At 37.4% G+C, this 27,991-nt stretch overlaps 1 protein-coding gene across 8 annotated transcripts; it reads right to left on the bottom strand.

The window, feature by feature from the left end:
* Window positions 1–20: 20 nt before the first annotated feature.
* On the bottom strand, window positions 21–27,883 carry LOC119695812. 8 transcript variants are annotated; one of them, XR_005255394.1, is made up of 10 exons: window positions 26,617–27,883; window positions 25,918–26,010; window positions 24,339–24,399; window positions 23,694–23,854; window positions 23,030–23,233; window positions 22,543–22,709; window positions 21,950–22,101; window positions 21,141–21,218; window positions 15,486–15,597; window positions 21–753 (listed from the first exon to the last, which is right to left on the bottom strand). XR_005255394.1 is itself a non-coding variant. In XM_038124956.1 (9 exons), the coding sequence occupies exons 1-8, from the start codon at window positions 26,695–26,697 to the stop codon at window positions 21,154–21,156; spliced, it is 984 nt and encodes a 327-aa protein (XP_037980884.1). In that variant the 5' UTR covers window positions 26,698–27,883; the 3' UTR covers window positions 21–753; window positions 21,141–21,153. The 8 variants fall into 8 exon arrangements, 7 of the variants coding, with proteins under 7 accessions (XP_037980884.1, XP_037980891.1, XP_037980892.1 ...); XM_038124956.1 differs by lacking the exon at window positions 15,486–15,597; XM_038124963.1 differs by lacking the exon at window positions 15,486–15,597 and having other exon boundaries at window positions 23,706–23,854.
* Between the last annotated feature and the right edge of the window lie 108 nt (window positions 27,884–27,991).

Raw genomic sequence — 27,991 nt, 5'->3', positions numbered from 1 at the left:
TTTTTTTTACATCCAGGATCGCAACATACTGCTTAAAATGCAATTTAAAATTCATATTTCTTCAAAATACATTTTTGTCTTTTAAGGATAAAAAAATGAAAAATGCAACCAGCTTTACATTGTTCGTTTATTAACCAACAGATGAAGTATGAAAACTGCTAAAGGATGCTATAAATGTGTTCCCATCATGGGAGGAGATACTAGTAAAGTCTATTATCTTTCAGGAGGTTATTAATAAGCAAATTATGGCAGATTAAAAGAACAAAAGAAAATATAGCTTTATTGTACAGAAAGGCTGAGTGAAATGTCACAGGCCAATGTAATCACACCTTTTCACACAGAGTAAAGAGAAGAAACAATAAAGCTCAGCTGTGGAAACAGATAGCTGAAACAACGAAAGCAACACACTCCAAACCTGCAGAGAGGTGTGAGTGGAAACTGAGTGATGTGACCAAACACTGATAGAGAAAAAAAAAAAAAAAAAAAAAAGCAATGGCTTAGGTACTGTTTAAGGGAACTTTGGGGCAAACGTGTCACCATCTCAGTCAGATTAGTCTCGTTAATACGTCATTTAGAGGAAGAGTTAAGAAAGAAATGCAGGATAAAGTGCTGATCAAAAGCAGGAAGGGACTGTGAGCACAAGGACAATTAGCTAAATTCTAAGGGGATCAGCACATCCATGCAGCTTTTGTAGAAATGCTCAAGGAATGTCTTTGTAGGAGGTGTGCTTCTTTCTGTCTTCAGGTTTCCAATCTGCAAATAAAGAGCAAAATAACAATTGCTGAAACATGAGGATTAGGCAACTGTTCAGGTTGAAAGAAGGCAATATTCCATTTCAGAGAGAAGAAATGGCAAGTGAGCTGATGACTGATTTTGTCTGGGAGGCTACAACAAGATTTTAAAATATATATTCTGTGCTAAATCAGACTAGTAGTTGATTTTACTTGAATAATGTAGATGATAAAAGCTAGCAAGGTCAAATGCAAATGTTCTTTTCATATTTTTTTTCTTTTTTATCAGAAAGAAAGAAAGATTACTGATGATTGATCTAAAATACATATTGCAGATTTTTATTAATAATTTTAACAGAACTAGCAGCCAGATATGGTCTTCACACTGGACTAGCACTCTCTCTTTATAGTGTCGAAATACCTTATGCACTTCATCCTTAAAGTTTACCAGTCAAAAAAAAAAAAAAATAGAACTTTCACACCTTCTGCAAGCCAAAAACATCTCAGGATTGTGACATGGCTTGGGGATTTTCTCTTTTTATTTTTTCTTTCTACATCATTGCAAGCCGGACACAGAGTGTGAGTTGAGCAAGGAAACAGAAGCACTGTAACTGTTCTACCCAAAGAACAGGTCATACTTTAGGTAAGAACAAAAAGAGTATTGGATATTTAGTGTTTTCATCTAAAGTTTAATAGGAAATGCCAAAGGAAAACATCAAAACTCACTGGAAATTAATTGTTTTTAAGTGTGGAAGTTCAAATTAAAAAAAAAAAAAAAAAGAAAGAAAAAAAAGATCAATTGCACCTCCCTGTGGTCTACAAAAAAAGTGATGAGTCTTAGACACATGGTTGCTGTAGAGCTTTCTGAATCAGATTACTGTGAGCGTGGTGAGGCATTGGCACAGAGCTGTCGATGCCCCATCCCTGGAAGTGTTCATGGCCAGGCTGGACAGGGGTTTGAAAACCCTGCTCTTGTGGAAGGTGTCCCTGTCCACCACAGGAACACAGGGGCTGGAATGAGGTGAACTTCAAGGTCCCTTCCAACACAAGCCATTCTATGATTCTATGGTTATTGCAAAAAATACATTAAATAGGCATCTGTAGCTTATTTGCTATTTGTAGGAATTGGCCTACAGAAGGCATATTTTTGAGCAGTATGAATATATAAGAGTCAAAAATCAAATATTGTCACTATTACATAAAACTGTGACCCAAATGCTGGCCACTGCATCTGTCTGCTGCCTACTATTCACCCATTTCAAGGGCACCATGTCTGGTTCTTTTTTTTTCCCTTCTTCTTCCTGCTTTCAAATATTTTGCAGCAGACTATCTGCTAGAGATTGTTTAACTATACTGACAACCACAGGTGACTGTAGAGCATTCAAAGTTATATTTGGGCTCCTTATGCCTCCCTGGAATCTTCAAGGATCTGCTAATTTTACCTTGCTCTCCCTTAAAGACTGTGTCTGCTACAATCATGGTTTTGATATGGTTTCACCTTCCAAGCTGTGAACAAAACAAACATTTAATAAGACTCCTCCATAACTTCCTTTCAATGTCCTGCAGAATCTGAGCAGTATTCACGAAACCCAGTGTTTCCCTGGAGCTTTATGGGAGAATCTTACTTGGAAATCAAAAATTTCCACTTGTAAAGATGGATATTAACATCTACAAATTTACCAGCAAAAATTAAAATAAAAAATAATAATAAAAAATAAATAAAATCCCCATAACCAAAAAAGTCAAACAAAAAGCCCCAAAAAACCCAAAGCCAAACAAACCAAATATCCAACAAAAAAATCTTAAAAATACAGTTCTCTAAAGACAGATTACAAAATCAATGACAAAGACAAACAAGAAAACAAAGGTATTAGTAGCTTTAAAGTTTAACTTTTATACATATTTTTGTTAGGAACATCTAGGAAAACTATGGCAATTTTCTATTCTCTGCTTGTTTACTCCACTTGATATCATGTGCATATGTGCATACAGAGTAATTTTTAAATCTATAATATAGTCTTGATTTGAGTTATCTCCTTCTTCTTTGTTATTTTCAGATAAAAATATATCTGTCTAATAATTAATTCCGATTTTATGAAACTGATTTCTGTGTTTATAGAAACTTTATTGTGTGAACGTGGTTCCATGGACTAGGAAACAAATAAGGAATTAATAAAGATCTTTCTGTTTCATTTCTGTTAAATATTGTTACTTGGAAAATACAGAATGTATTTCAGAATATTCTGGGTTTTTTTCTGAACCATCCTCTTATTTATAAAATACTACAAAATAATTTTTCCAGCAAAGGTAAGTAATATAGGTCCATTTTTAGAAAACACCTGTATGACCTTTATATTCTCTCTAATCTGAAATGCTTATTTGAAAATGATCTTTTCTGTAATTTCTCATTCCCTAACCAGAAAACCTGAGGAAAGCCTAATTTCCACAAACAGTATCCATTGAAAGCATGGCAGAGCACTACTTGTTTAACATAGAAGGTGAAAAAAGGCTTGAACTCCCTTTAATTATCAGTCTTTGTGTCCAAAGCGGGAATGAAACAGCTTACTATGACAAATCTTCAAATAATATTTGATGTTCATAGTCAAACTTTCATTGCCAACTCACAGCCACAGGATGCCAGCTTTTTTGCTGTTGGGACAATGAGATACTTTTTTGCTGTTGGGACAATGAGAGAATGACTTATTCTGCAGAGGACAAAACTTGTTCTTGCAGACAGAAAAATTTATAATCCATCTGTAACCCCTGGTTGTTGTTGCCTTTAGCACTGGTCACAGACTGTGACAGGAATTATTTAGATCCTGTCATGCAACTCTGTTCAGCTCTCCTGAAGCTGTTCAGAGCTTCTATCTGGAAGTTGCAACTGTCATCAGGCTTCTTGGGAGTGGTGAGGGCAAAGGCCCTCATATCTTGCCTAGGCATGAGATTCAACTTATCATGACCTGCCATAATTTCCAGAAAGATCATGGTAGGATTTGGTACTCCAGTACACCTGGAAATGTGGGTTTCACCCAGGTTATCATGAGAGCTTTTAGTAGAAACACTGGGACATTTGGGAATGGGTTAATGAATTGTGGACTGTTAATTTTGCCAAAGTAGTGCCTTTCTTTGCTTTGATAGATTGCTACTTTGATAGATGCAGCAATTCACTCTCTGTAGCATTTATTTCTATCTTTTTGTATGTGCAGCCCCTTGTGTGAACTGGGCCATCTGATAAATTCCTCTGTTTACACTATGATAATGTTTCTACATTAAAGAATGAAACACTTATATGTGTAAAAAAACCCTCTGCATTCCAAGTTCATCACACAAAAATTTTGGAAGAAAGTGGGTATCACGGCGCCTTTTGAATATATAATCTTCAATCCATTGGAGTGGATTGACCCTGGCTGGGTGCCAGGCACCCACCAAAGCAGCTCTCTCACTCCCTTCCACAGCTGCAAAGGGGAGAGAAAATATACTGAAGGGTCCATGGGTTTAGATAAGGACTAGGAGAGATCACTTATCAAATGACATCATGGGGAAACAGATTCAAATTAGAGATACTAATTGAATTTATTGCTAACAAAATGAGAGCAGAATAATGAGAAGTAAAATAAGATTGTAAAAATTCCTCTGGAGTGAGTTGTAACCTGCTCCATGAAAAGCATGGATACGTTGGTAGAGAAGAGGCGAGAAGTCATGCCTCCTGCTGCAATGGGGAACTGCTACCAGAATGAAAAAGTGTGACAGCTGAACTCACTCATTTACTCAAGAATTTATTTGCCTGGATGCTGTTCAATTATTTATTAGTTCTTGTGATTGGCCAGGATTTGCCTGGGTGAGGTTGCAGGTCTTTTGCCAGCCTTTCTGTTCTTTAAATGGCACCTGCTGTTGTATGAAGTGGGAAGGCCATGGTGCTGGGTTATGACAGATATATTTTACATGAAAATATCTCTCATTTCAAAAACAGATTTATTCAGGGTGCAAACATTGCTGGTAGCAAGTCAGAGTACAAACAGTGTGCACAAATTAAGTACAGATTCTCACAGCAAATATCTGATCTTTCTGCAGTCTGATCAAAGTTTGTCCCCATAGATTCAGCAATGTTTTTTCCTGGAAGACTCATCTGCATCTATGAGCATCTGCATAAAAGAAAGCTGATGAGGCGATGAAGCATGCAAACTAGAAGGGAACAGACTCTCCCTGTAAAGAACATAAATTTGCTAAACAGACTGGTTCTGCTGAGGAGAGTCTCTTGGTTATCAACAGCAATCAAAATGGCTTTAAATACAAATTCTGATGATTGTACTTCAGGTCCAAGGAAATCATCATAATTTAAATGGCTCTCCTCAAACTGAACAGCCTGGACAGCATCTTTTACCAGTGGTTTAAAATATGTCATCCTTGGCAGATTTTTCCCTCAGGTGAGGTCATGGGTTAGTTTTATTTCCTTTTAAAAAGAAAAGATTTTGGTGTTTAATGGAATACATGTACATAAACACTGGGTAAGCATGTTTAGTTTCAAACTCAAATGGTTCAAATGTGAAGTACACACTATGCACTCATTCCCACTGAAGTACGAATCCCCCGACTTTAGGGGGAGAAAAAGCCTTTCTGAAAATTGGTGTTATTACAGCTGGATTGCACATAAAGTGATACACAAATAGGCCATGGTTTATTTGAGCACCAAGCACGTGTTGATATTTTTTTATGGTTTCAAAAGTAGAGTTTGTTGAAGTTTTATAGTGTCACTATAGGACACGAAACGACAACACGCACACTGCTGCTCTCAAGGTGAACAAAAAGAGGGAAGTTTATTTTCTGACTCCAACATTTATAGTTTTCCAAAAGTGACAGTGGATTGGAGGGTGACAGTGCCACCTCTCCAATGACACTGGACAAACCAACAGTCCATCAAATCTAAATCTCTCCTCCTCCATGAAAGAATGCAAAACAATAAGTTTTTTACATAAAGTGTGTGAGAAAGTTTGTTACAAGAATGCAAATATCAGAAGGCTTAGCAAAATCTTGAAAAATCAGGGCGACATTATAGACTCTCATTTCTGCTATAAAGGTAAACTAGAAGCAAAAATTTTGCTTGTGTCCAATTTTAAAAATCCCGCCATGTAGAGTTTCTACAGGTTAAAATATCTCTTCAGGCAGATGGACTCTACCTGATTGTTTAGACTGAGGGACAGTTCAGGTATTATAATTTAGGTAACTTTCCTGCTGTCAGTGTCTCTTGGCACACTGACATTTGCTCACATATGCCGAGCATAGCTCTATTGCTGCAAAATAGCTATGAGTCTTCGTAGATATTTTGTTTTTTCTCTGGTTTTGTGGATGCTCTGTGTCTGTAGACTGATTAAGCATTAAGCATTTAGACTGGGGATTTTTTCAAGTCAACATTCTCTTAAATATAGAGGGCGAAAATGAGAAAACTAAACAAGGAAATACATTAGTCTATATTTTCATTCCTTCTGTGAAAGAAAGTTTAATAGGGCTTGCTTGTCTAGAATTACTTATGTTAGGTGTTATGTTGCTGTGGCATCCATACACGTCTGTCTCAAGTGAGCCATTTATGGTCACTCAAAGTATCCTCATCAAAAGTATTAACAAAAATGGTTTTAATATGGATTTATAAAAATGCAATTTAACAAAGTTGGAGGCAAGGCTCACTCTATTACTTACTACATGGATGAAACATACAATGCAAATTGAGTCAGAATTGACTTAGAATGAGACTACTGTAGACTCTCTAATTGAATGCTGAATTTCACACTGGACACTTTGCTTTCTAAACTCCTGATAAAACTTGGATGTGGCTAGATCCAGTCTTAGTCTCCGAGTATGCCTACAGAAATCACAATATGGATTTCATTAATATTAAGTCGTCTTGTTATCAGTCATTTACCCAGGATTTGTTCCGAGTAAGAGCTCTCTCAGCCTTGGGTAAGGAAGGATATCCCAGTCAAAGGTAAGGAATCTCAAACTCTGAGAGGCATGCTACCTTACAGGGAGAGTCACTGGAATGCTGTCCTGCTGCAACTTTAGAGAGAGCTCAGATTTGACTTACCCATAGATCTGTTATCAGTAGAAAGTCTGTCAGCCTTGAGGAGCAACATTAGGAGCTGTCTCAGCTCAAGGGGAGATTACTGCCATGCAACCGTGTTTCCTTGCAGGAAAAGAGTGCTCACTAAGCATTTTGTGGGATAAAGTGGTTGGCTCAAAGCCAAAACACATACAATGGGAAAGGAGATTCACTGCTACAGCAGGGCTCAGGGCCCTCCAGCTAATGAACCATGACTAACCAGAATACTGTAACATTGGCCTCAGTCAATGTGTGGCCTCAACATTGGCCTCAGTGTTGCACTGACCAGCCCATATGCAGACTGACTCGCCCATGTGCAGACTAACCCCTTCACAACTGCATGGTGGCTGCAGCAGAACCAAAAGCCAGACCCCCTAGGCAATGATGTGACTATGCTGACCAATTTTGACTATGGGGAGTCCCACCAGAGAGCCTCTTGGGTCACTCCTTCTCTCAGCAGTGGATCTGCAGTTGGGAACTCTTCTTTTGGGCTGGAAGGCCACCCAGAGGAACCCCGAAAGGCTGAGAGGCCTTGTCTTCTTAAAAAGAGGAATTGGGCATTCCAGGTTACCCTTCTAAACTTCAGAATTCTTTAGTCAGCTATTTAAAACATTTTTTTTTTACATCTTATATCTATAATAAGCTAATAATGGAGATTTAACTGGTTTTGTAAAATGAAATTTTGTTTGGTTAATAATTTTCCTCAACTAATAACTCTCTGCTACAGTTAATTGTACGCACAAATAGTGGAGGTGAAGTCTCAGCATAGCTCTCACCTCACTTAGTTGAATACATTTGCTGAAACAGAACAGAATCAGGAATAAAACATTTTGACTCTTATGGAATTAATAGTCATGGTTTGCAAAAAACTCACATTAGCCTGGGGAAGATGAACTGTTCATAAAAAGAATTGTGTATATATACATAATCTATTAATATTTCTACAATTATTTGGTTTTAATAAATAGTTTATCTCTGGATAAACTTTTGATCAGAGTTCTTAAATGCTATGTAGTTATACCATTTTGTTTCTTGATAGTATATTAATTAAGAAATATTTATAGAAAAACATCCAGTTAGAGAAAAGAACATTTCAGGAATTGTATAATTTTATTTGTTTCATGATAGTATATTAATTGAGAAATGTTCACATAAAAACATTCAGAGAAAACAATGTTTCAGGAAGATTTATTTATGTTTTTAAAAACTTAATTGTGTAATTCCATGCTATTTGAGTTTCATGGGGTTTTTTACTGAACTGTCATAAAATAATACATCATATCCTGCATGTATTTTTTGATAAGCACAATATTGTGATGGCAATGAGAAGCAGTTTCAGTTAAGTTTTTCAAAAAAAGGAGAAAAATAGAAAGTATATAGTATATCTTGTGGGGGGCAATTGTTGATAGGAACAGACATATATTTCTGCTGTGAATTTCAGAGTTATGCAGTGGAGAAAGATTAAAGCAAATTGTTTGTTGACAAATGGACATTGTATCCCATCAGGATCACTTTTAGATGTGAGGGTAGCTGAAAAATTCTTACAAATGTGTTACTGACGAGGATCAATTTTTCTTTTTCAGGTGCCTGCCTTTCATAGTGTTTCAGGTGAAAAGCAAAAAAAAATTAAAAAGATAATATCTGCAAATTTAGGTATTACTTTAAACCTGCAATTTACCTGTATAATGGCTTCTCCTTCATTTCCTTTTCCAAAAATAAAAATTTTGAACTCATATTTTTGTTAAGCCTGTGTACGTGCTGAAGTATCTCCAAAGGTGAAAGTTGTTAACGTCTCAAAATATGGAATGTACCTTTTCTCTTATTAAGAATGCAGTGGCACGCACCTGGGGAGTAATTACCCTGTGCACCAGCACAGACTGGGGTGACCTGCTGGAGGGCTGCTCTGTGGGAAAGGACCTGGGAGTCTTGGTGGACAACAAGCCAATGGTAATGGTAAGCCTGTGGCCAAGAAGGCCAATGGTGTCCCGGGGTGCATCAGGAAGAGCACTGCCAGCAGCTTGAGGGAGGTGATCCTGTTCCTCTGCTCAGCCCTGGTGAGGCTCATCTGGAGTGCTGTGTCCAGTTCTGGGCTCCTCAGCACAACAGGGACATGGAGCTCTGGGAATGGGTCCGGGGGAGGGGTACAAAGGTGGGACCAAAAGGGACCAAAGGGACCAAAGGGACCAAAGCATCTCTCTTATGAGGAAAGGCTGAGGGAGTTGGGCCTGTTCAGTCTCAAGAAGAAGGGATCTCATGAATGTATCTGCAGGGAGGATGCCAGGAGGATGGAGCCAGGCTCTTCTTGGTGGTGCTGACAAGTAGGACAAGGGGCAACGGGCAGAAACTGATGCACAGGAAGTTCCATGAGAACATAAAGTAATAACTTGTGTGGGTGACCATGCACTGGAACAGATTGTACAGGGAGGCTATGAAGTCTCCCTCATTGGAGATATTCAGGAACCATCGGGACACAATCCTGTGCCGTGTGCTCTGGGATGACCCTGCTTGAGCTGGGAGGCTGGACCAGATGACCCACAGTGGTCCCTTCCAACCTGACCCATTCTGTGAATCTGGGATTTAACCCTGAAGTATTCTGAATATGACTTTAACCTACCCCATTTAAAAGATAAATATCTTCAATGGAAGTTGTGGATTTGCAGATTTATTTTATTGTGTGTTTCAGCTTTTGAAAGATATCATAAAGAAGGAGGCAGTAAAGTAATGCCAATCCACAGAAACTGCCTGGCAGAATTTTCCATTAAAAGAGACTGCAGTGCTAATGTTAGCAATTTATCTTTGAAAGATTATGTGCAGATTCAATTTTTAGTAAGTTAGGATTTTTTTTTTTTGTGACTTAGGTTGAAAAGAAATGGTGAAATAAAAAGGATGAGCCCATTTTAGCACTAATTGTTGGAAACTGTGAAAGTCTTTTGTCATGGAAGTAAAATTAATTTGTGACCATCTGGTATGAGCTTTATTTTAATATTTTCAGTATATTTCTTATTACTAATTCATGCAATTACAATTACACAATGTCAAGAAGGCAATACATTCATTTCTAATTTTACACAAAAAGAAAAATTAATAAATTTAGCCAATATAATGAGATCATATTTTTAAATATTAGCTGCTGGTTTTTAATATGATATCAATGTCTATTTTAAACAAAAGAACTCATGCCTCTATGATCAAGTATGATTTTACATCACAAAATCTATTAAAAATAGCCTCTTAAATAATTTATACTGTATAAAATCAAACATAGATTCAGTTGGCCTCTTTGTACCATAAAATACATTTAAAAATAAACTTGGCTCTTAAAATATATCCTGTTACAGCCTCTGTGTATTCTAGCACATTACTTGTTAAGGCCAATAAAATGACATTTGAAAGCAAAAAAAACCCATTAAAACTATTTTTTAACAACTAATTCCATAACTTTCTTCAACCGTGATAGTTTGTTGTCTTTAACTGATAGATGATGTTTAATGTCTTTAATTAATCATCAAAATTGTAAATATGCTTCTAGATGGTGTGACATATAAAGTGCTTATATATGAGCTCTTCTTTTATTCTGCATCATGATGAATTTAGCCATACTATTTTCATGCAAAACAAACAAGATTTGCATGCCACTAATTTTTAAATTTGATGGTTATTTCAACTTTTTTGAAACACCTACTGAACTGTTTCTAATTATCAAGAAGTATTGGTACAGAGCATGATATTTGTTGAAAATTCTCATCAGGCTGAAAAAAAGACCCAAGACCACATATTGGGTAATTCTTGTGCTTTTGCTACACACTATATTTTACTATATTTAAATCTGGCAGCTAGCCCATAGTTCACACTCAAAAGCTGTTGTCTAACAAGTCCTTAAATCTTCCTCAAAAGTGGTGGCTAACAAATCCTTACTTTTTCACGGTACACTTTAAATAAGATTGCAAGTCCCCCAGCAAACAGCTCAACTTTGCTGGTTAACGAGCCAAACCACAAAACCATAAATGCTTCACTCCCACGACAAAGTTCAGTACAGAGTTTGGGGCAGAATACATCAATCATGCTTAGCCCAGTAGAAACAAGGGGAGATAGAATTGAAGGCAAAAAAGAGACAGAGAGAGAGGGAGTGAGAGTGAGAGTGAGAGTGAGAGAGAGAGAGAGGGAGAGAGAGAGAGAGAGAGAGAGAGGGAGAGGGAGGGAGAGAGAGAGAGAGGCGGGGGGTGAGAGAGAGAGAGAGAGAGGGAGGGAGAGAGAGAGAGAGAGAGAGAGAGAGAGAGAGAGAGAGATATAAGAAGTTCACAAGTCCTTAGATCCCATATTAGTCCTGCTGCCTGGATGGTTCTGGGCTGAGGTAGTGAGGAAGAAAGCAAAAGAGGAGTAGAGGAAAAAGAAAGGGGGCCTGATCTGCTTCCTTTTACAGTTAACTTTCTGCAGCCTGTGATGTAAACTATACTTTTTCTGCCATTTCATCCTCACACACACAGCCAGCCTGATGAACATTTTTCCAGGGAGTGAGTCAGGAATGACAGTGATCATGACAAGGATGGCAACAGAACTCAGGTCTTGACATGGTAAAGGAAGTTGGTTCAGCAGAGCACTGTCCCACCTCCAAGAAAGGGTTTGGGACCCTCTCTTCCAAACACAACTTTTGTGTTGCAACAGTCGAAATGCTTGAGAAAAAAACATGCCTATGCCTGGTCCTCCACACTGATCTTTGAAACAGTAATTTTAATTAAAGGTGCAATATAGGATTCTATATCCAAATCTGACTTTGGGAGATACTTTTCAGATATGTAGAACACTCTATTCCATACCAAAACCATACTTTCAATCTAAAAAGCTACCTACAGTTTAAATATCGAAGTTCAGTATTTTAGTCATATCCATAAATTCAAATTTGGATAGTAATGGTACAAACATAAAGTCACTTAAAAGGACAAATTTCTTCTCTTTCTCTTCCACTTCCACTGTATTTGCATTGCACAGCTAATATAATGTCTATGAAATTTGAATTGTTTTTTCCTGTGTATGTGTTGGGCTTTGTTTACACTCATGAAACTGATTTCTGAATTGCTAGCCAAATCAAAACTTTTTTACAGAATAACTGTATTAATATATCTAATGTAAAATATAATGCTTAATTTTTTAGGTTTGGATACTACTACAGCTAGATGTATTCTGATGTTTAATTAAATTTTCTTTTTCAAACTCAGAGGACTCTACTGCAGGAAACTCATAAATGGTCTAAAAATTTGTCTCTATAAAAATATTTCAGACATAGATGAGGTACGATCTCTTTAATTTGAGAACGTCACTTGGATCAGTGCTTTAAATATGCAGGAAAGTCCTTCTGAAGCATGCATCTCATTTTTCTTATAGTCAGTGGAGAAAAGTTAACAGTTTTAAAGGACTCCAGAGGTAGAACTCCACACAGAAGACTGTGAAACATTATTTTTGAAACTTGTCTGTGACCTGTCCATGGCCTTTTGTAGAACAACATGGTATGAGCAGAAAAAAAATGGGGAATGAAATGCATATCCTTCACGTGATGCTGTGGTTGTGGTCAAATGGTATGGTACATACAACAATGTGTAATAAGTGACATACATAATAATGTATTTTTATACTAGTGTTTAAGTAAGAAAAAAAAAAAGGGCTTAATTTGGTGAAGCCATGTATTTGGAAGAGGCAATCAAAGATACATAAAAGGACTGAGAGTTAGCAAAAAATGCAGTTGTCACAGCAAAAGACCTGTACTAAGAACAGACATATGCCACCTCTTGAGGCATTCAAGAAAGCAGTTGCACCAAGTACCTCTGCTCCATGGAGGTCTTGATTGATTTGCAGAGTATGCTACTAAGGTCCTCACATGTCAATAGGATTGGGTGGGTTTAATTGCCAAGTGCCTCTAGAAAATATCAAATCAGGTTAAGTTTCATGTGTTTCAATGAATTAAAAATTATTCATACTGCCAAAGCTGTATTTGTGTCCTTTGCAGAAAGGATGGTGAAATGCAGAAACAGAGAAATAAAATGCCTAGTGAAAATGAAATAGAGTCAACAGTAGGAACTTGGTAAACAAGGAGAACACAAATAGCTCAGATGCTGAAATAATGAGAGCAAGACAAAGGAGGTAATGGTGGGAACAGAGGTTTATAATGCACTCAAATGGCATTCATAGCACAGGTGAGGGTGTGGAGGATTAACCTCTGATACTGACCTTGAACATGCCAAAAAAATTACCACAAGCAGAAGCATAGAGTCTTTTCTAAGCCACACCTGCATTAAACCACAGAGAAGGCCAAGGCTGCCCTGTCATCTAGGTGCTCAGGGAATGAGGAAATGCTCCAATGGCCCATGGCCACACTGCTTCACTCTGCCACCAGCAGAGAGGGAGCTGGCACCGGCAGCACTGACTTCTGCCCCAAATGTGGCAGCGATGCCGCTGGCTGCTGTGTTTGTTGAGGTGAGGCCAACACTGGAAACATTGTAGATACAGCCAGAGCCAGCATCATCAGTAACAACACTGCTCACGAGCACAAAGTGGGGCAACAATTGCCACCCACTTTAGGATTATATCTGTAATAAAGAAAATATTATAGCCTTTGGAAAGGCTAATCTGCTTGATAATAATTTTCAATTATGCACATGTGTCTACAGCTGTCATTTTGAGAGTAGATAAAGAAATAGTAGTGTGTGTATAAAGCCCTATATGACTCTACTGAGAAATGCAGCCTGTAAAAAATTCTTATAACTATGACTTGAATTTGATGGGAGGCAATAGACCTAGCTGAGCTGAATGAAATCAGGAGGCTATGATTTCTCATTTATTAGCTATCTGGGGTTTCAGTATTTATTTCATACCATAACCAAGTAATTTAATAATAATCTATTTCTTTCTTTTCCCTGAAAAAGTATTTGCTAATTTATTCAGCTTAGAGCATCCCACATGAAGCAGAGGTCCCGGAGGGCTAGAGAGAACACCTGAACACAGCCTAGATTGGTGCACTTGCAAGAATGTCCTTAGCAGGAATGTCTATGGTGCTTGCAGCCTCAAGTCCCCTGTACCTCAGATTGAAGTAAAGCCTACTACTTATGATTCTTAGGATGTCATGAGAAAGATTTTTGGCTGAAAATGTACCCCTTTAAAGAAAAATTTTTGAAATAATTTCAGTGACATTTCTAACATTTTAAATACAGGTGATATAAAACCCACAACTAACATAAAAATTTGAGATTTATCAAACAGTAATAGAAAGACATTTTTTGAGCTGTTAGGCATTAATAAAGTAATTCTAAGATTTTAATTGGTATTCATGAGAATGTCCCTATTTTAGAATAGGGAGTTTTAGCTTACATTTTACTGCTGAAAATTTTGTGGGATTTTTTGTGTGTGTGTTTTTTGGGTTTTTTGTTTGTTTGTTTGTTTTTGTTTTTGTTCTGGTTTGGTTTTATTTGTTTTGTTATTTTCTTTTGGGTTTTTTTTTCCTGTTTATACTGAGAATTATTACAGAACATTCAAATAAAATTACAATAATGAATTCATGTGATCATATTTTACTAAAGAAAAATTCATTATTTATGAACAAGATGAAAAAATTCTATTTGATTTTTTTTGCAGGACAAAAGAATAGGTGTGCTAATTAGAGCTACACAGAAGTTTTCTTAAAGAGTACTTGACTTTTGCAGCTAAGATTCTTCCCTGATGAGAGAAAATAATTTTAAAATTACATTTCTGGATAATGTGATTTTTCTAAATAATTATTATTTGTTCTTTCATTGTACTCTTCTGTAATTTAATTACATTACTTTTTAATCTTTGCTTGTTTCTATACACCAGAGGAATAGTGAAGTAATAGTATCAGGGACAGCATCAAACGCTTTGCATAAATCCAGGCAGATGATGCCAGTTGCTCTGCCCCTATCCAGTGCTCTATCCCCATCACAGAATATCACCAAATTTGTCAGCATGATTTCCCCTTTGTAAAGCCATCTTGGCTGTTACCAACCAGCTCTTCACTTTTTTGTGTGCCTTAGCATAGGTTCCAGCAGAATCTGTTCCATAATCTTGGTACTAAGGTGAGACTGACTAGTCAGTGGTTCCATGGGTCTTCTGCTTTCCCCCTTTTATAAATGGGGTTATATTTTGCTTTTTCTAGCCATTGAGGCCTTCACCTGCCTGCCACAATTTTTCAAAACTGATGTAAAATAACTTAGCAACTATGACAGCTCCCTTGGGGCCCTTGGACAAATCTTGTCAGGTCCTCCTACGGAGTTGTACATATTCAGGGTCCTTAGGTGGTCTCAAACTTGATCCCTTCCCAGGGCTTGGGGTCTTCATTCTCCTAGTTCCTGATTTTGAGTTTGTTCTCAACTTGGGTAGCATGGCTAGAGCACTTCCCAATGAGATACAGAACTCATTGGGAACTTCACGCTTCTCTTTCTTCAGGCCAGTCCGGTCTCCTTTTTCCTGCTGCAGAGGGCCTGCATTATCCCTAGACTTTCTCTTCCTTGCAACACACCCATAGAAGCCCTCTCTTTTATCCTCAGTATCTTTGGCCTGGTTCAATTCTAACTGGGCCTTGGCTTCTTTAACTTTGTCCCTAGCTTCCTTTGCAATTCCCCTGTATTCCTCCCAGGTCACCTGTCCTTCTTTCTATTTACCAAAAGCCTCTTTTTTGCTCCGAATTTGCTCAGCTTTGCCATGCATGGAGGATTCACATCATTTTTGCCCAATTTCCTCCTTGTTGGGGTCCATTGCTCCTGGACTATGATTCTAAAACAAAATGACACTGTTTTCTTATTCTTATTTTTATCATTTATTGTTTATTAATTAATTAATTATATTTAAAGTATGTAATGACTGGTATTTAAAATTATGTTTTATGGATAATTTTATTTAAAATCTAGTTCTCAGCTTTATTTTAATTTTTTTTAAATTTTATTTAAAATCTAGTTCCCAGCTTTAATGTTGACATTATAAGTAAGTAAAGGCCAATAGCCTAATAGAGAAATCATTCCTTTTCTCTTTGTCACATAATTAAAAACAGATATAAAAGCTACACCTTGCACTTGACATCATGAAACTGCTTCAGAAAACTTGCATAGACATGAGATTAGGAGAGGGAAGGAGCTAAATTATAAGCTTTGGAGTCAGGCATTCAAAAAGGTTAGAGAAAGAACAAGAACTGTGCTAAAATTTCTTCATAGAATAAATTTTTTTTACATGGGGACTCTAAATACCTAACTAAGCTAAACAATAAAGTTAATAAAAATATTTATTGTTTGGATATTTTACTTTACACTTCTTTACATAAAATGTTCAATTACTTTGCATTATACAGTTCGATAGCTGAACCACACCTCAAAAATCTCCTTTCACTTAAAACAGCGTTCTTGCTTACTACGTGACTTCCATTCTTCAAAGCTGATTTAAAACTGCCCTTGACTGTCTCATTACCAAAAAATCAAAATTCTAACAGCAGTAAAAAATCAAACAGTGTCTATGTGTACATCCTGCATATAGATTGTTTATAGCTTTTATAGATATTTAGGTTTAATTTCTCTCTCTGTGGTGGACTGGAACTGTTTCAGTCCTGTCTAAACCTTGGACTTATCAATCAGTGTTGCAGCATCTTGGAGTGGTATGTTCACAGCGAAGCACTCAAGATCACCTTTCTATCCACTCCAGCTGTTTTTCTCTACAGCATCTTCTCCATAATGCATCTACATTTCAGTGACATCTAAGTCCTTGTTTCTTTTCTCTTGCATTCCTTTCACAGTGCACTCTAAGATTCAAATGCAAAATGCCCTGAGAATGGTAATTGCACTCAGAAACAGACATCGTGTTCCCAGTACTACAGTTCCCAGAAGGACAGTTCCCACAAGGACGGTGATAAGGACACATTAATTTGTTTGCACAAAAGCACTGTCATAGGGATGTTTCATCTGTACAAAGTGTTCTTTCTGGATAGGTAATTAGAAGGAATAGAAGATGCACCTTATGAACAGATATGCAGTAAAAAAAAATAAAGCTTGTGGATGTTACTATTTGAATAATAGATCAGTGCTGGAATAAAAAATTTTTTCAACTTATGATATGGGACATGATGCAGTTGAGTAGTTCAAATAAACCACTCAGCTCCAGGTACACATGCTTAAGAGACAACAATAAAATCTAGCCCCAACTCTAAAAGCAGACATTTGGTATTTAAATTTCCAGTGTGCGTTTACTTCCAGGAACTTAGCATTATAATCTTCAACAACTACTTGTTAGAGACAAGTTGTTGTCTTCAACAACAACAGCCATGACCTTCACATTCATTTGCCCCTTATTACTACTACATTTTTGAAGCTTATATTTTTAAAGTTTTCTTCCTACCTATGTTTTTTGAATATCATCTTTTATTTAAACAAAAAAAAAAAAAAAGAGAGTGTGAAAAGTTGAAACACATACTGTGGCATAAAAGCCAGCACTTTAAAACAATTGCTAAATAACTTGAAGTAGGACAAAGCAAAGTTTATTTTGGAGGCTTGTGCTTCACAGATGAAAGTTTCCCTTAGGGGCACCTCTCTGCAGATATTGCTTTTGGGGGCATGTTAAATGCCCCCCTTTTGACAGCAAAAACTTACATACCCCATACACTTGCAACAGAACTATACCTGTTTGACTCAAAGACTCCTTTGCTCAGTCACAGACTCTTTCAGGTCATTGCTAAACTGGTTTTTTGGTTATTTCTTTTAGAAGATTTCTTAAAAATGTTTATTAAAAAGCACAAAATTTTCAAAACACTTAAATGCCTGCATAAGTTTTCTGATAGTTAGGGGACCCCATGTATTGAATGCTTCCAATTTTTTGTCCACTCAAAAAAATACTGCAGAAAGTGCTTTTGTGTGTCAAGCTTTCTGTCCATTGCTTCTCTCTAAAATGGGGAGCTTGTTTCAGTGTTGGCATCTTAGTGTTTCTTCATTACCTGGTAAATCTAAAAGCTCAAAGCAAAACCAAACATAAAAATGCAACAAATGATAAAACTAAAAATTACAAAAAATATAATTTACAGTTTTTATTCTGTATTTACCAATTAAGAACTTCTCTACATGAACTTGACATGATGGCTGTTATCTTAGTGTCTAAGTAGGGTAAGTAATTATTTAATGTAATTTTGAGCCTATTCACTTTGGGATTCATCAATCAAAATGTCGTAAATGTATTAATGCACTCTGACATTTGATGCATTTTTATGTATATAGTTGGGTCAATTTCAGCAGAGAATCACAGAATGAGCCAGGTTGGAAAGGACCACAATGGGTCATCTGGCCCAGCTGCCCTGCTCAAGCAGAGCTACCACATAGAACATAGCACAGGATTCTGTCCAGATGGCTTCTGAATATCTCCAGTGAGGGAGACTCCACACCCTCTCTGGATGAACTCTTACAGTCACCTGCAGAGTAAAGAATTCTTCCTCATGTTCAGGTGGAACTTTCTGTGTATCAGTTTCTACCAGTTGCCTCTTGTCCCATTGTTCAGCACCCCCAAGAAGAGCCTGGCTCCATCCTCCTGGCATCCTCCCTGCAGATACATTCATGAGATCCCTTCTTCTTGAGACTGAACAGGCCCAACTCCCTCAGCCTTTCCTCATAAGAGAGATGCTTTGGTCCCTTTGGTCCCTTTTGGTCCCACCTTTGTACCCCTCCCCCGGACCCATTCCCGGAGCTCCATGTCCCTGTTGTGTTGAGGAGCCCAGAACTGGACACAGCACTCCAGGTGAGCCTCACCAGGGCTGAGCAGAGGAACAGGATCACCTCCCTCAAGCTGCTGGCAGTGCTCTTCCTGATGCACCCCGGGACACCATTGGCCTTCTTGGCCGCAGGCTTACCATTGGCCCATGGACAGCTTGTTGTCCACCAAGACTCCCAGGTCCTTTCCCACAGAGCAGCCCTCCAGCAGGTCACCCCAGTCTGTGCTGGTGCACAGGGTTGCTCCTTCCCAGGTGCAGCACCCTGCACCTGCCTTCATAGAACTTCAAGGAGCTCTTCTCTGCCCATCTCTTCAGTCTGTTTGGAGGTCCTTCTGAAGTACAGCACAGCAGTGGTACCAGCCTCTGCTCCCAGCTCAGAGTCATCAGCAAATTTTCTGAGGAGGCATCTGGCCCTTCATCAAATCCATTGATAAATATGTTAAACAATACTGGGCCCTGTATAGAACCTTGAGGGACACCTCTAGTGGCAGACCTCCAACCTGACCCTGTGTCTGATTATGACCCTCTGGGATCTGCCATTCAGCCAATTCTCAATCCACCTCATTGCCTGCTAATCTGGTCCACACTCCCTGAGTTTGCCTATGAGGATATTGTGAGAAACACAGTGGAAAACCTTGCAGAAGCTGAGTTAGACAACATATATTGCTCATCCACCCAGGTAGTTTTTTCATCATACAAAGCTATCAGGTTGCTCAACCATCATTTGCATTTAGAGAATACATTCCGACTGCTCTTGATCACCTCTTTTTCCACATGGCTAGAGATGGCCTCCAGAATGAGGAGGTCCACTGCTGTCCTGGGGTGACTTTATGATGCTTGTATCCCCATTTGTCTATTTAGGCCCAGAAATAAGTTTTGAACTTTTAAGATTGGTTCTGAGTGCGAAGGTGGGAAGAGAAGAATCACGGAGTTTGTTTCCAGAAACTTCACTCACTCCTCCACATTCCTGCTCCTGGACTGTGTTGTCTATGGACGGACAGACAGCATGAGAGAGTTCTCCTTTGCTTTTTAGTTAGTTTTAGCTAGCTGAGGCAGAGAAGTCCCCTGGACTGTGGTTTTTCATTTTCCTGGAACTGTTTAAACCTGCTCTGGACTGAGCACTCAGAAGAGCACTGGTAGCTTGCACTTGTGGCCCATGGGCTGGGCCTGGGCCACGGCATTTCCAGAGCCAGAGGGACTGATAAGAGACTGAGTGAGCTGAGCTACAGCCCATAAAGGGGACTTCCTGAGTTTGTCATCTCTTCAGAGTGGCAAGAAGTTTTATCATTTAATAGTGTTTAGTTTTTGTGATGGTGAATGCTTTGCCTGTTAAATTGTTTTCCACTTTTCTCCAAGGAAATATTTTCCCAAACTAGTGAGGGGAGGGGCCGCTTGAATCTGTTTTCTAGAGGAACCCCTTTGGAGGTTTTCTCCCAAATTTGCCCTAAACCAAGACAATTGCCTTTCCAGGAATTGAGGTGATAGTTCTCTGTGCACTCCTTGCCGTTTTTGAAAACTGGGGTGACATTTGCTTTCCACCAGTCTTCAGGCATACTCTCCAGCTCCATGACCTTTCTAAGATGATAGTGAGCAGCCTTGCTATGATTTATGCCTAGTCTCTCAGCACTCATGGGTGCATCCTGTCAGGGCCCATGGACTCATGGATGTCATTTGCCCAGTGTGAGAAAACTCAATTCAAACAGTTACTTTTTTCAGTTATTTACGCTGATGTAAATTCACATGAGGCAATGCTTTTTTTGGAACCTACTAATAAGCAAGGAATCCATGTATCCCAAATCATCAGAGATATGAAATGAAGCCAGAACTGCTGGAACACATCCAGAAAGAAGCAACAAAACTGGTGAAGTGTCTGGATCACAAATCTTATGAGGATTGACTGAGGCAACTGTGGGTTTTTAGCCTGGAGAAAAGGAAGCTCGGGGAAGGCCTTATTGCTCTCTGCAGCTACATGAAAGGAGGTGGCAGTGTGATGGAGAAATACCTCTTTGCCCAGGAAACAAATGGCGGGACCATAGGAAATGGCTACAAGTTGAGCCAGGGGTGGTTTAGATTGGATATCGGGGAAAATTTATTCATGCAGAGGATTGCTGAGCATTGGAACAGTTTGTACAGGGAAGTGGTTGAGTCACCATAGCTGGAGGTATTTAAAAAACAATGTAGATGTGGCACTTAGGGACATGGTTTAGTAGTCAACTTGACAATGCTGGATTAATAGTTCGGCTGAATGATCATAAGGGTCTTTTCCAGCCTGAAGAGTTCTATGATTCTAATATATTTTACTTGTAATAGATATCAAGGGCCACCAAGATGCATAAAGACTTGTACATGAACAACACAATAGATATACAGGCGCAAAATACAACATGGGAATCCTTTCATACACAGAAAACTGTAACCCTGTAATTCGCTAGTTAGCAAAACTACGTCATTCTTGGATGTAAATGTGCTTAGACACAATAGAAAAAAGAACAAGTCTCAAATCCATTAAGAATAGCTAGGAAAACCAGCACATTATTAACTTATTTAAAACCATGTGGGGTGATACATTGCAAGGTATTACCTTGATTTCCATTTTAAACTTCTGCGCGAGTTCCTTGGAATGGTGACTCTATTTCCTCAGAGCATATTGCAGGGTCTTCTGGAAAGTTCCCATAATGATATAGTTACACATATAATAATATGTGTAATAATAATAATAATAATAATAATAATAATAATAATAATAATAATAATAATAATAATATAGTTACATAGGAATTTTTAAGGATCAATATATAACCCAGTAAATCTTCTAAATTAGAAAAAATCTTTTTTTTTTCAAATAGAAGAACACATCTGACTTCCTTTCCCCAAGTCACCAAGACCAGACTTTGTATTGCAGAAAAAGCCAATCAAATGTTTGAAAAAGATTTTCTGCTAGTCCCACTAGAAGGGCACAGTGTGTCAAATTAATGCAATGGATATTTTTAAGTTTTCGTGAAAGGGGGTTACTGCATTGTGAATTCCACATTTTTTATTTCATTCAGTGCATATCTGCCAAATTTGGGAAGATTCTGGGTGCATCTTAGGACATGCATTGAGATATTCAGACACAATATAAAAAGACATCTATTTTCAAAATGATGAAGGTACTGAAGAAAAGATGCATGGTGGAGTACAAATTCAGAAGCTCTGTGTTTACAAGCCATGACCCATTATTACCATTCATATAGTAGCTCACTAAAATGCACAAAATGGAAGATGTGGCATGGAAACCCTTTAGGTATGGCAACAACATGGTTTTTACTGCTGCACTGTTGTTTTATGTATTCAAAAGTTAGTTGGGTGAGGATAGTTAGGCTTCTGTGGTTTGACAGGAAGATTTCTCACCTGACCAGGCTTCATAAAGACAATCCCTTTTAATCCAGTTCGGGATTTCTCCTGTTTGGATACACTCAAACACAATTTTTTCTGTTTCAACATATTCTAAATCAGACTTTGCCTTCCCAATGTTTCTGAAAAGCTTCGTTGGGAGGTGTGTCCTATCATTAAATAGAAAAAAAAAAAAGAAAAAAGAAAAAAAAGAAAAATAATAATTAAAAAACTCTTAGAAGTTATTTGTAATGAAGTTAATTTGTGAAGAGACTAATTTTTTAGGAACTTCCTGTAGAAAACATAGGAAGAGAAGATATTGATGTTGTAGCACAGGGCTGTCAAATAAGCTTATTCCAGCATATTTTATAATACAGTGGGAAAAACTTGCACAAGCCACTTAAGTTGAAATGTTTTTCTGCTTTTTATACAAAGTATTTCTAAGTTATTGATTTCATTCACAATATAGATGTAGACTTTAATACTTTCCCCTTCTAAATAGACATAAAAACTGTAACAGCATTCTTCAAAATATATTTTTGTCTCTGTGAAAAGCACTCCCTATTTTTCTATGCCATGCCTATCTTTGTTTTATTAACTATTCAATATACCTTGTGTCATCCATAAGTTCATTTCCACAAAGTATTTCATAGGACAGAATGTCAGCCTGAGCATTATTAAAAACTTCTTCCAAATCAGGTCTTTCATCCTTGTTCTTCCTGATAAGTTGATGGATACATTGCTGTGCCCCAGGAACATCACAATATATGGTGTGAACCTAACATGGATAAAAAGTTGCAGTTCATGCAGTTCACATAACTGAAAGGCTAGAAAAACGTGCTTTTTCCATGGTACCATTCTCATGCTTCAGTAATTTATCTTTAAAAATTGCCAACTAATGAGTATTCAAGTTGGTCTTTAATTATGTGCGATGTTCTGAAAATCTTACCAGTAAATTAATATATACAAAATAATATTTTGCCATTTTTAAGACTACAACATTAATAAACTAAACTGCACTCTTTTTCTTTAATGAACTCTTTAGAAAGCCCATTAAATAAACTTTACAAAACTTCTTTGCTGAAACTGTATTCTTACCATCTTGATAAGAGATTTCAAGAATATTAGCACTGTCACTTGAGGTTTCATTGCCTTGTTAAACTTTTTTTCACTTTGTAAGAGCTCAGTGACTTCTCTCTCTCGTTTCTGTATAGATTCTTTTATCTCTTGCAGGATGGCATGTGCTTGCCAAAGATACTGCTTTTCCACTGACCAGTCAGTCTTCCTTTCTTCATTAGCTGCCTGCAGGCACAAAAGATAACTCTTATACACTAAGCCAAGATCCAAATTTTGATTGCTTTCATACAAAGCTACCAAGAATTTAATGAGCAAGGTGGATCAGAAATGAAGAAAAGCAAATGAAATATTAAATAAGATGATTTCTTTGGTTCCAACATTCAGAATATAGTCTTTTTACATCAAAGAGGTGGATACTTAAAAGCATTTTGTAGCAAAGTGTCTACTATCAAATATATAATGACAGCCATAGCACACTATTGATGATTCTAGAACCAATGAGTTTGTTTCATTATTGTGATGTTTTAACCATTCATCACAAACGTATCATTCTTAAGGCATGTATATATTTGCACACCTTAGTTATTATCAGTTAGGCTCATGGTTGATTTCAGCTTTTGAAAGAATCAGCCTGGTTGACTTTGAAATACTTGCTGTAATCCCATAAACCACCAGTTAAATTTACATTTTTGCTCACTTGGTCTGTTTTTATTACCAAAACTTCTGACACATCTGAATTTTCTCCTCCTGCCTTTTCAGACTTCTTTTGAAGAATTTTTATCTGGAAATTCATGAAGTCTTGCAATCTTTCCACATGTAAACTGATGTTGTGTAGTTCCTGTAAAACTGAATTGAAAAGAATAGAAAACCAGGTAAGAATAACTTCAGCATTTCTAATCTGCAGTTCCAGCAATACTGTCTCTGTAAAATTATCTCCCTTTAGAAATCAAGAATTTGTCACAAGCTGATATTTTTAATAATAAATATTTAATTTTCATCAATAACTCATTTTTATTTATTTAAACTCAAAGAATTTTTAAGCATTCATGCTTTGTTTTGCTTTATATTTCCAAAGGAAAGGCTACAATTGTTGAAATAAACCTACTGAGAAATTATGCTGACTGTAAAAAGCAAGGAGTTTGGAGCAGTTTGGAGTCATTACAGGCAGTATTTGTAACTTCAACATTCTTTTATTATTCCACCTGCACACACAGTATTGAAAAGGAAATACTTTTATTGACTTCAGCAGGTATGCAGCTTAGTGTAAACAAACGAGGAAAGAGGAAAGAAACAGAAACAGATCAAGAAACTGTGCATCTGAAACACTCACTCAGTATGTGCTGTGTATAAAGGTAATCTAGCTTTTTACACAAATTTTCTAGAATCCTGACCTGCAAGAAAAGAAAAGAATAGCAGGAAATCAATACTCTACCAATTTTCATTATATTTCCTTGGGGAGAATAATCAATAAGGAAATAATGTTGTTGCTACTTATGTGTAAAACCAACACAAATGGACTACTGAGCAGTAAAATTAGATGTCACTGGATGAGAAAATACAGAAATAAACCAGAGACTCCTCAGGCACTAGTGTTTTCACAAGAGCCTCAGTCAAGGGGTCCTATGCTTAGACTTTCTTAAGCATTTGTCCACACTGCTGAAATGGTAACAGCGACAAAATGATTGATTCTCCTGAAACAGCTGAAGAACAAAAGCTTTTGGAAGGATTCCTATGACAACCCTGCAGAAAAGGCTGTGTATGTCAAATGTTAACAGCATTATCTGCCCAACAGAAAATACTCCTTCTTCCCAGGAGCCTTAGAACACAGTATCCGCATCACTTTTAACTCTTCATTATAATACTTTTGCTACATTTCCTCGATATATAATAATTATGTCAAAAGATTTGTAAACCCCATGGGTTTTTTTGCAGTTCTTCAATAAGACATAGGATATTAGAGTGGTGGGAACGGCTCAATGTGTTTGAAAAGTGAAAACCCCCATTATAAATACTGGTGTCATGCAGAACTTTAACGGAAGGTGGTGCTAGGACACTTGAAAAGAGAAACCAAAAAACCTGCCTGAGATCTTTGCTCAGAAATCATACAGAAATCTGTATTCAGTTTCACGAATTAAAAAAAGAATCTGCCTCACAGGCCCCACCCCCAGACCTCCTCCCACCCCCACGACTCCGCAGCACAAGGTTGGGTAAGATCTTCCTTAATTCATGCCTTGGACAACTGCAACGAAAACTGTCTGTAACAAAGCAGTGCAGCAAAATTAAAGGAAGAGTTGCACATATTGAACAGAGCAGAACCTTGTGCAGAAAATAACAAATATCAGGCCATGTTTACCAATGCTATCTATTACAACCCAAACAAATTTCTTTGGTTTTTTACACCTATGCTGTTAATAAATTAAAGTGCCATTACTACAGATAAATTTGGAAAGCCTCAGGAAATTTAAGGAGTTTTTCCTGGGACCGACCAAATAAGGTAGTATTGCTGCTGTGTCAGCTAGCTGAAATGCAATATTGCAGTAACATAAACAATGACATGCTTTTGTTGATTTTTCATTGCTAAACAAGAAGGAAGCAATGTTTTGTGTAATTTTAAGATTCATCCAAAAAAGACATAAAATGTGGAATGCAAGAGAAATGACCATCTAATAATTTTAAGTGGAAAGAAAATTGCAGTAGGACAAAACAGCATGTGCCATCTTTGTTGCTGTTTAAGGATGAAAACATACAGCTTTCTCTTAAAAAAACAAGGCAAGTGCATAGTAGTTCAATCTTCGCTGATTTAGATGTACATATGTAAAAGTACACAGGCAAGCAAAGAGCACACACTGGAAACAATAGCAAGAACACCATCTGACTCCAAAAAGAAAGCATAAACTCTGTTTCTTTACCTTTTCTTTTCTCCAGGTCTCTGTTCTTTGTTTCATTTGGTAAAGAAGATCTTCCTTCTCCTGGATCAGTTGTTTGTTTTTTTCTCTCAGATTCTGAAGGCAGTAAAATAAGGCAAATGGGATGAGAATTGCAACTATTCTTCAGAAAGGCATCCAATTTGAGGTTTTTTGGTCTACACCTTGAAAAGTCAGGCTGCTGAGGCCTGTGGATCTTAAAAAAACTAAAATTCCTCATTTAGCAATGATCATCTGTGGCCAGAGGGAGCCTTTTTCTAAAGACCCTTTCTAAAGGCTTGAGGACTCTGAACCTTTTCCTCAGTAGCAGAACAGAAACGAGGAACAGGATAAACCTAAATGTCTATTCATCATCAAATAAGCAGCAGACATCCTGTATGTTCTAGGACTATCCTTCACACATTATTTACATGAAAGCAAAGCTATTTCCAAGTGCATAGCACAGCTAGGCCAAGCTATGAAAACTGATTTGGGAGTATACTGTGCAAAGGTTTATTCATCTCCAGAATGAGAAAGACATAGCTTATTTTAAAATACAGTTTTACAATTTTACAAACTGCATGCCATCTGCATACCAAACCTGTCTGTCCATAAGAAAAGAGCATTAATTATAAGGCCTATTCCTACAACCTCTGTAAATACCTGCTATGCTTATGCCCATGTGAAACAGAAATACTTGTTTACCTTAACTGTATTTTGCCAGTGTATGTTGCTCTTGTTCATCAGCTCCTGGTAAGCTTCTAACTGGGATTTCAGACACCTCATTTTCTCACTGCAATGTTTCTTTATAGTACTTATAGTCTCCTCCTTAACAACAAAATATTATTGAGAAAAATAATAGTGAATGAGAACAGAAAGTCAGGCACAATAAAGGAAACAGTTTCCATATCCGGTTCTCTTTATTGTCCTTCAATGTTTATTGTCTGAAAACATTTACTATTGATCACAGGAGATTTGTACTGTCTTCATTGCAGACTTCAAGCGAAACTTACTACTAAAATAACGTATCTTTTATGTATTTTTCTGCAGAAATAAAAAACAAAGCCTTTCTCAGAGAAGATCAGAATGAATTCACCCAAGCACAGTTAAGCGATTTTAAAGAAGTGAAACTTAGCTCAGAGAGGGAAAGTTTGGAAGTAGCATTAAAACCCACACAGCAACCAAAATGAGAGCAGTTCTGTGAAGTAAGATCATTACACAGTGTTTGCATCCCTGCCCAGGAGGCTGTTGTGTCTTGCCATGCATCTGTGTTCTTCCCTGTTCTCTTTCTCTTCCCTTAGTGATCTGTAGTCAGTTGAAAGTGGAAGATGTGACTGTGCCAGGGTTACATCCCTATCAAAGTTCAGAAATGGATTTACACTGGTATACAATGCTTACGCAGATGTGACAACTAAGAACAAGATGAAATATTGTTCTGCACCAAAGTGTATCTAGCTTTTGTATGTGACCTACAGGAAATTCTCTAGATTTTACTTGACAGTCACAAGAGTTTGCTCACTTCCCTTCGGTGACTTTAGAGGAATTTCTGAATCTCCTCTTTCTGAGTGCCCACAGTAAACTTTAATTGTGTGGAAAGCAATGCTCTTCATAGGAACTGAATGTCTGTCTTACTGTGGATCAGAAAGAAGAATGATGTAACAAATAAACAGAAACATGAAGCTGTAACTGCAAGAAAGTATTCCAGAACAGAGTAGAGAAAGATGATGAAGGTAATTCCATCTTTTTGGGAGAATTATTGACTAATGGAATGCAGAAATGCTTCCACTAAGGAAAGAGACGTATTGTGGAATTTAGGTCACAGGAATGGCACCTCTGGATCCTCCTTGTCACCTTGAAGGAGTTTACAGGTGAAGAGATTCTGTTATGCTATAAACTACACTGAAAAAATATTGCAAGGCTAAAGCCAAGCTAAGTAAAAAGTAGACAAAAAATACACACAGAAAAACAAAAAGCCATAAAGTCAATACAGCCTGGCACAGCCTTTAACAATGCCGTCATTCTTGAGAGGCACAGCCTACAGAAATGCAAAAGTTAAAACCATGGTGCCAGTCATGACATG

The sequence above is a fragment of the Motacilla alba genome, chromosome Z (genome assembly GCF_015832195.1).
Source record: "Motacilla alba alba isolate MOTALB_02 chromosome Z, Motacilla_alba_V1.0_pri, whole genome shotgun sequence".
Classification (NCBI taxonomy): Eukaryota; Metazoa; Chordata; class Aves; order Passeriformes; family Motacillidae; genus Motacilla; species Motacilla alba.
The sequence above is the reverse complement of the archived record's forward strand: the minus strand, read 5'-3'. Positions and strand labels throughout refer to the sequence as shown.

Excerpts from the sequence above, each read along its gene's own strand:
- LOC119695812 (XM_038124956.1), bottom strand. The coding sequence starts at position 26,697 with ATGAGGTGTCTGAAATCCCAGTTAGAAGCTTACCAGGAGCTGATGAAC. Across the intron at positions 23,855-24,338 it reads TTATACACAGCACATACTGA|TTTTACAGGAACTACACAAC; the intron begins GTGAGTGTTTCA and ends TTTTCAATTCAG. Across the intron at positions 23,234-23,693 it reads CAGACCAAGTGAGCAAAAAT|GCAGCTAATGAAGAAAGGAA; the intron begins GTAAATTTAACT and ends TTGTGCCTGCAG.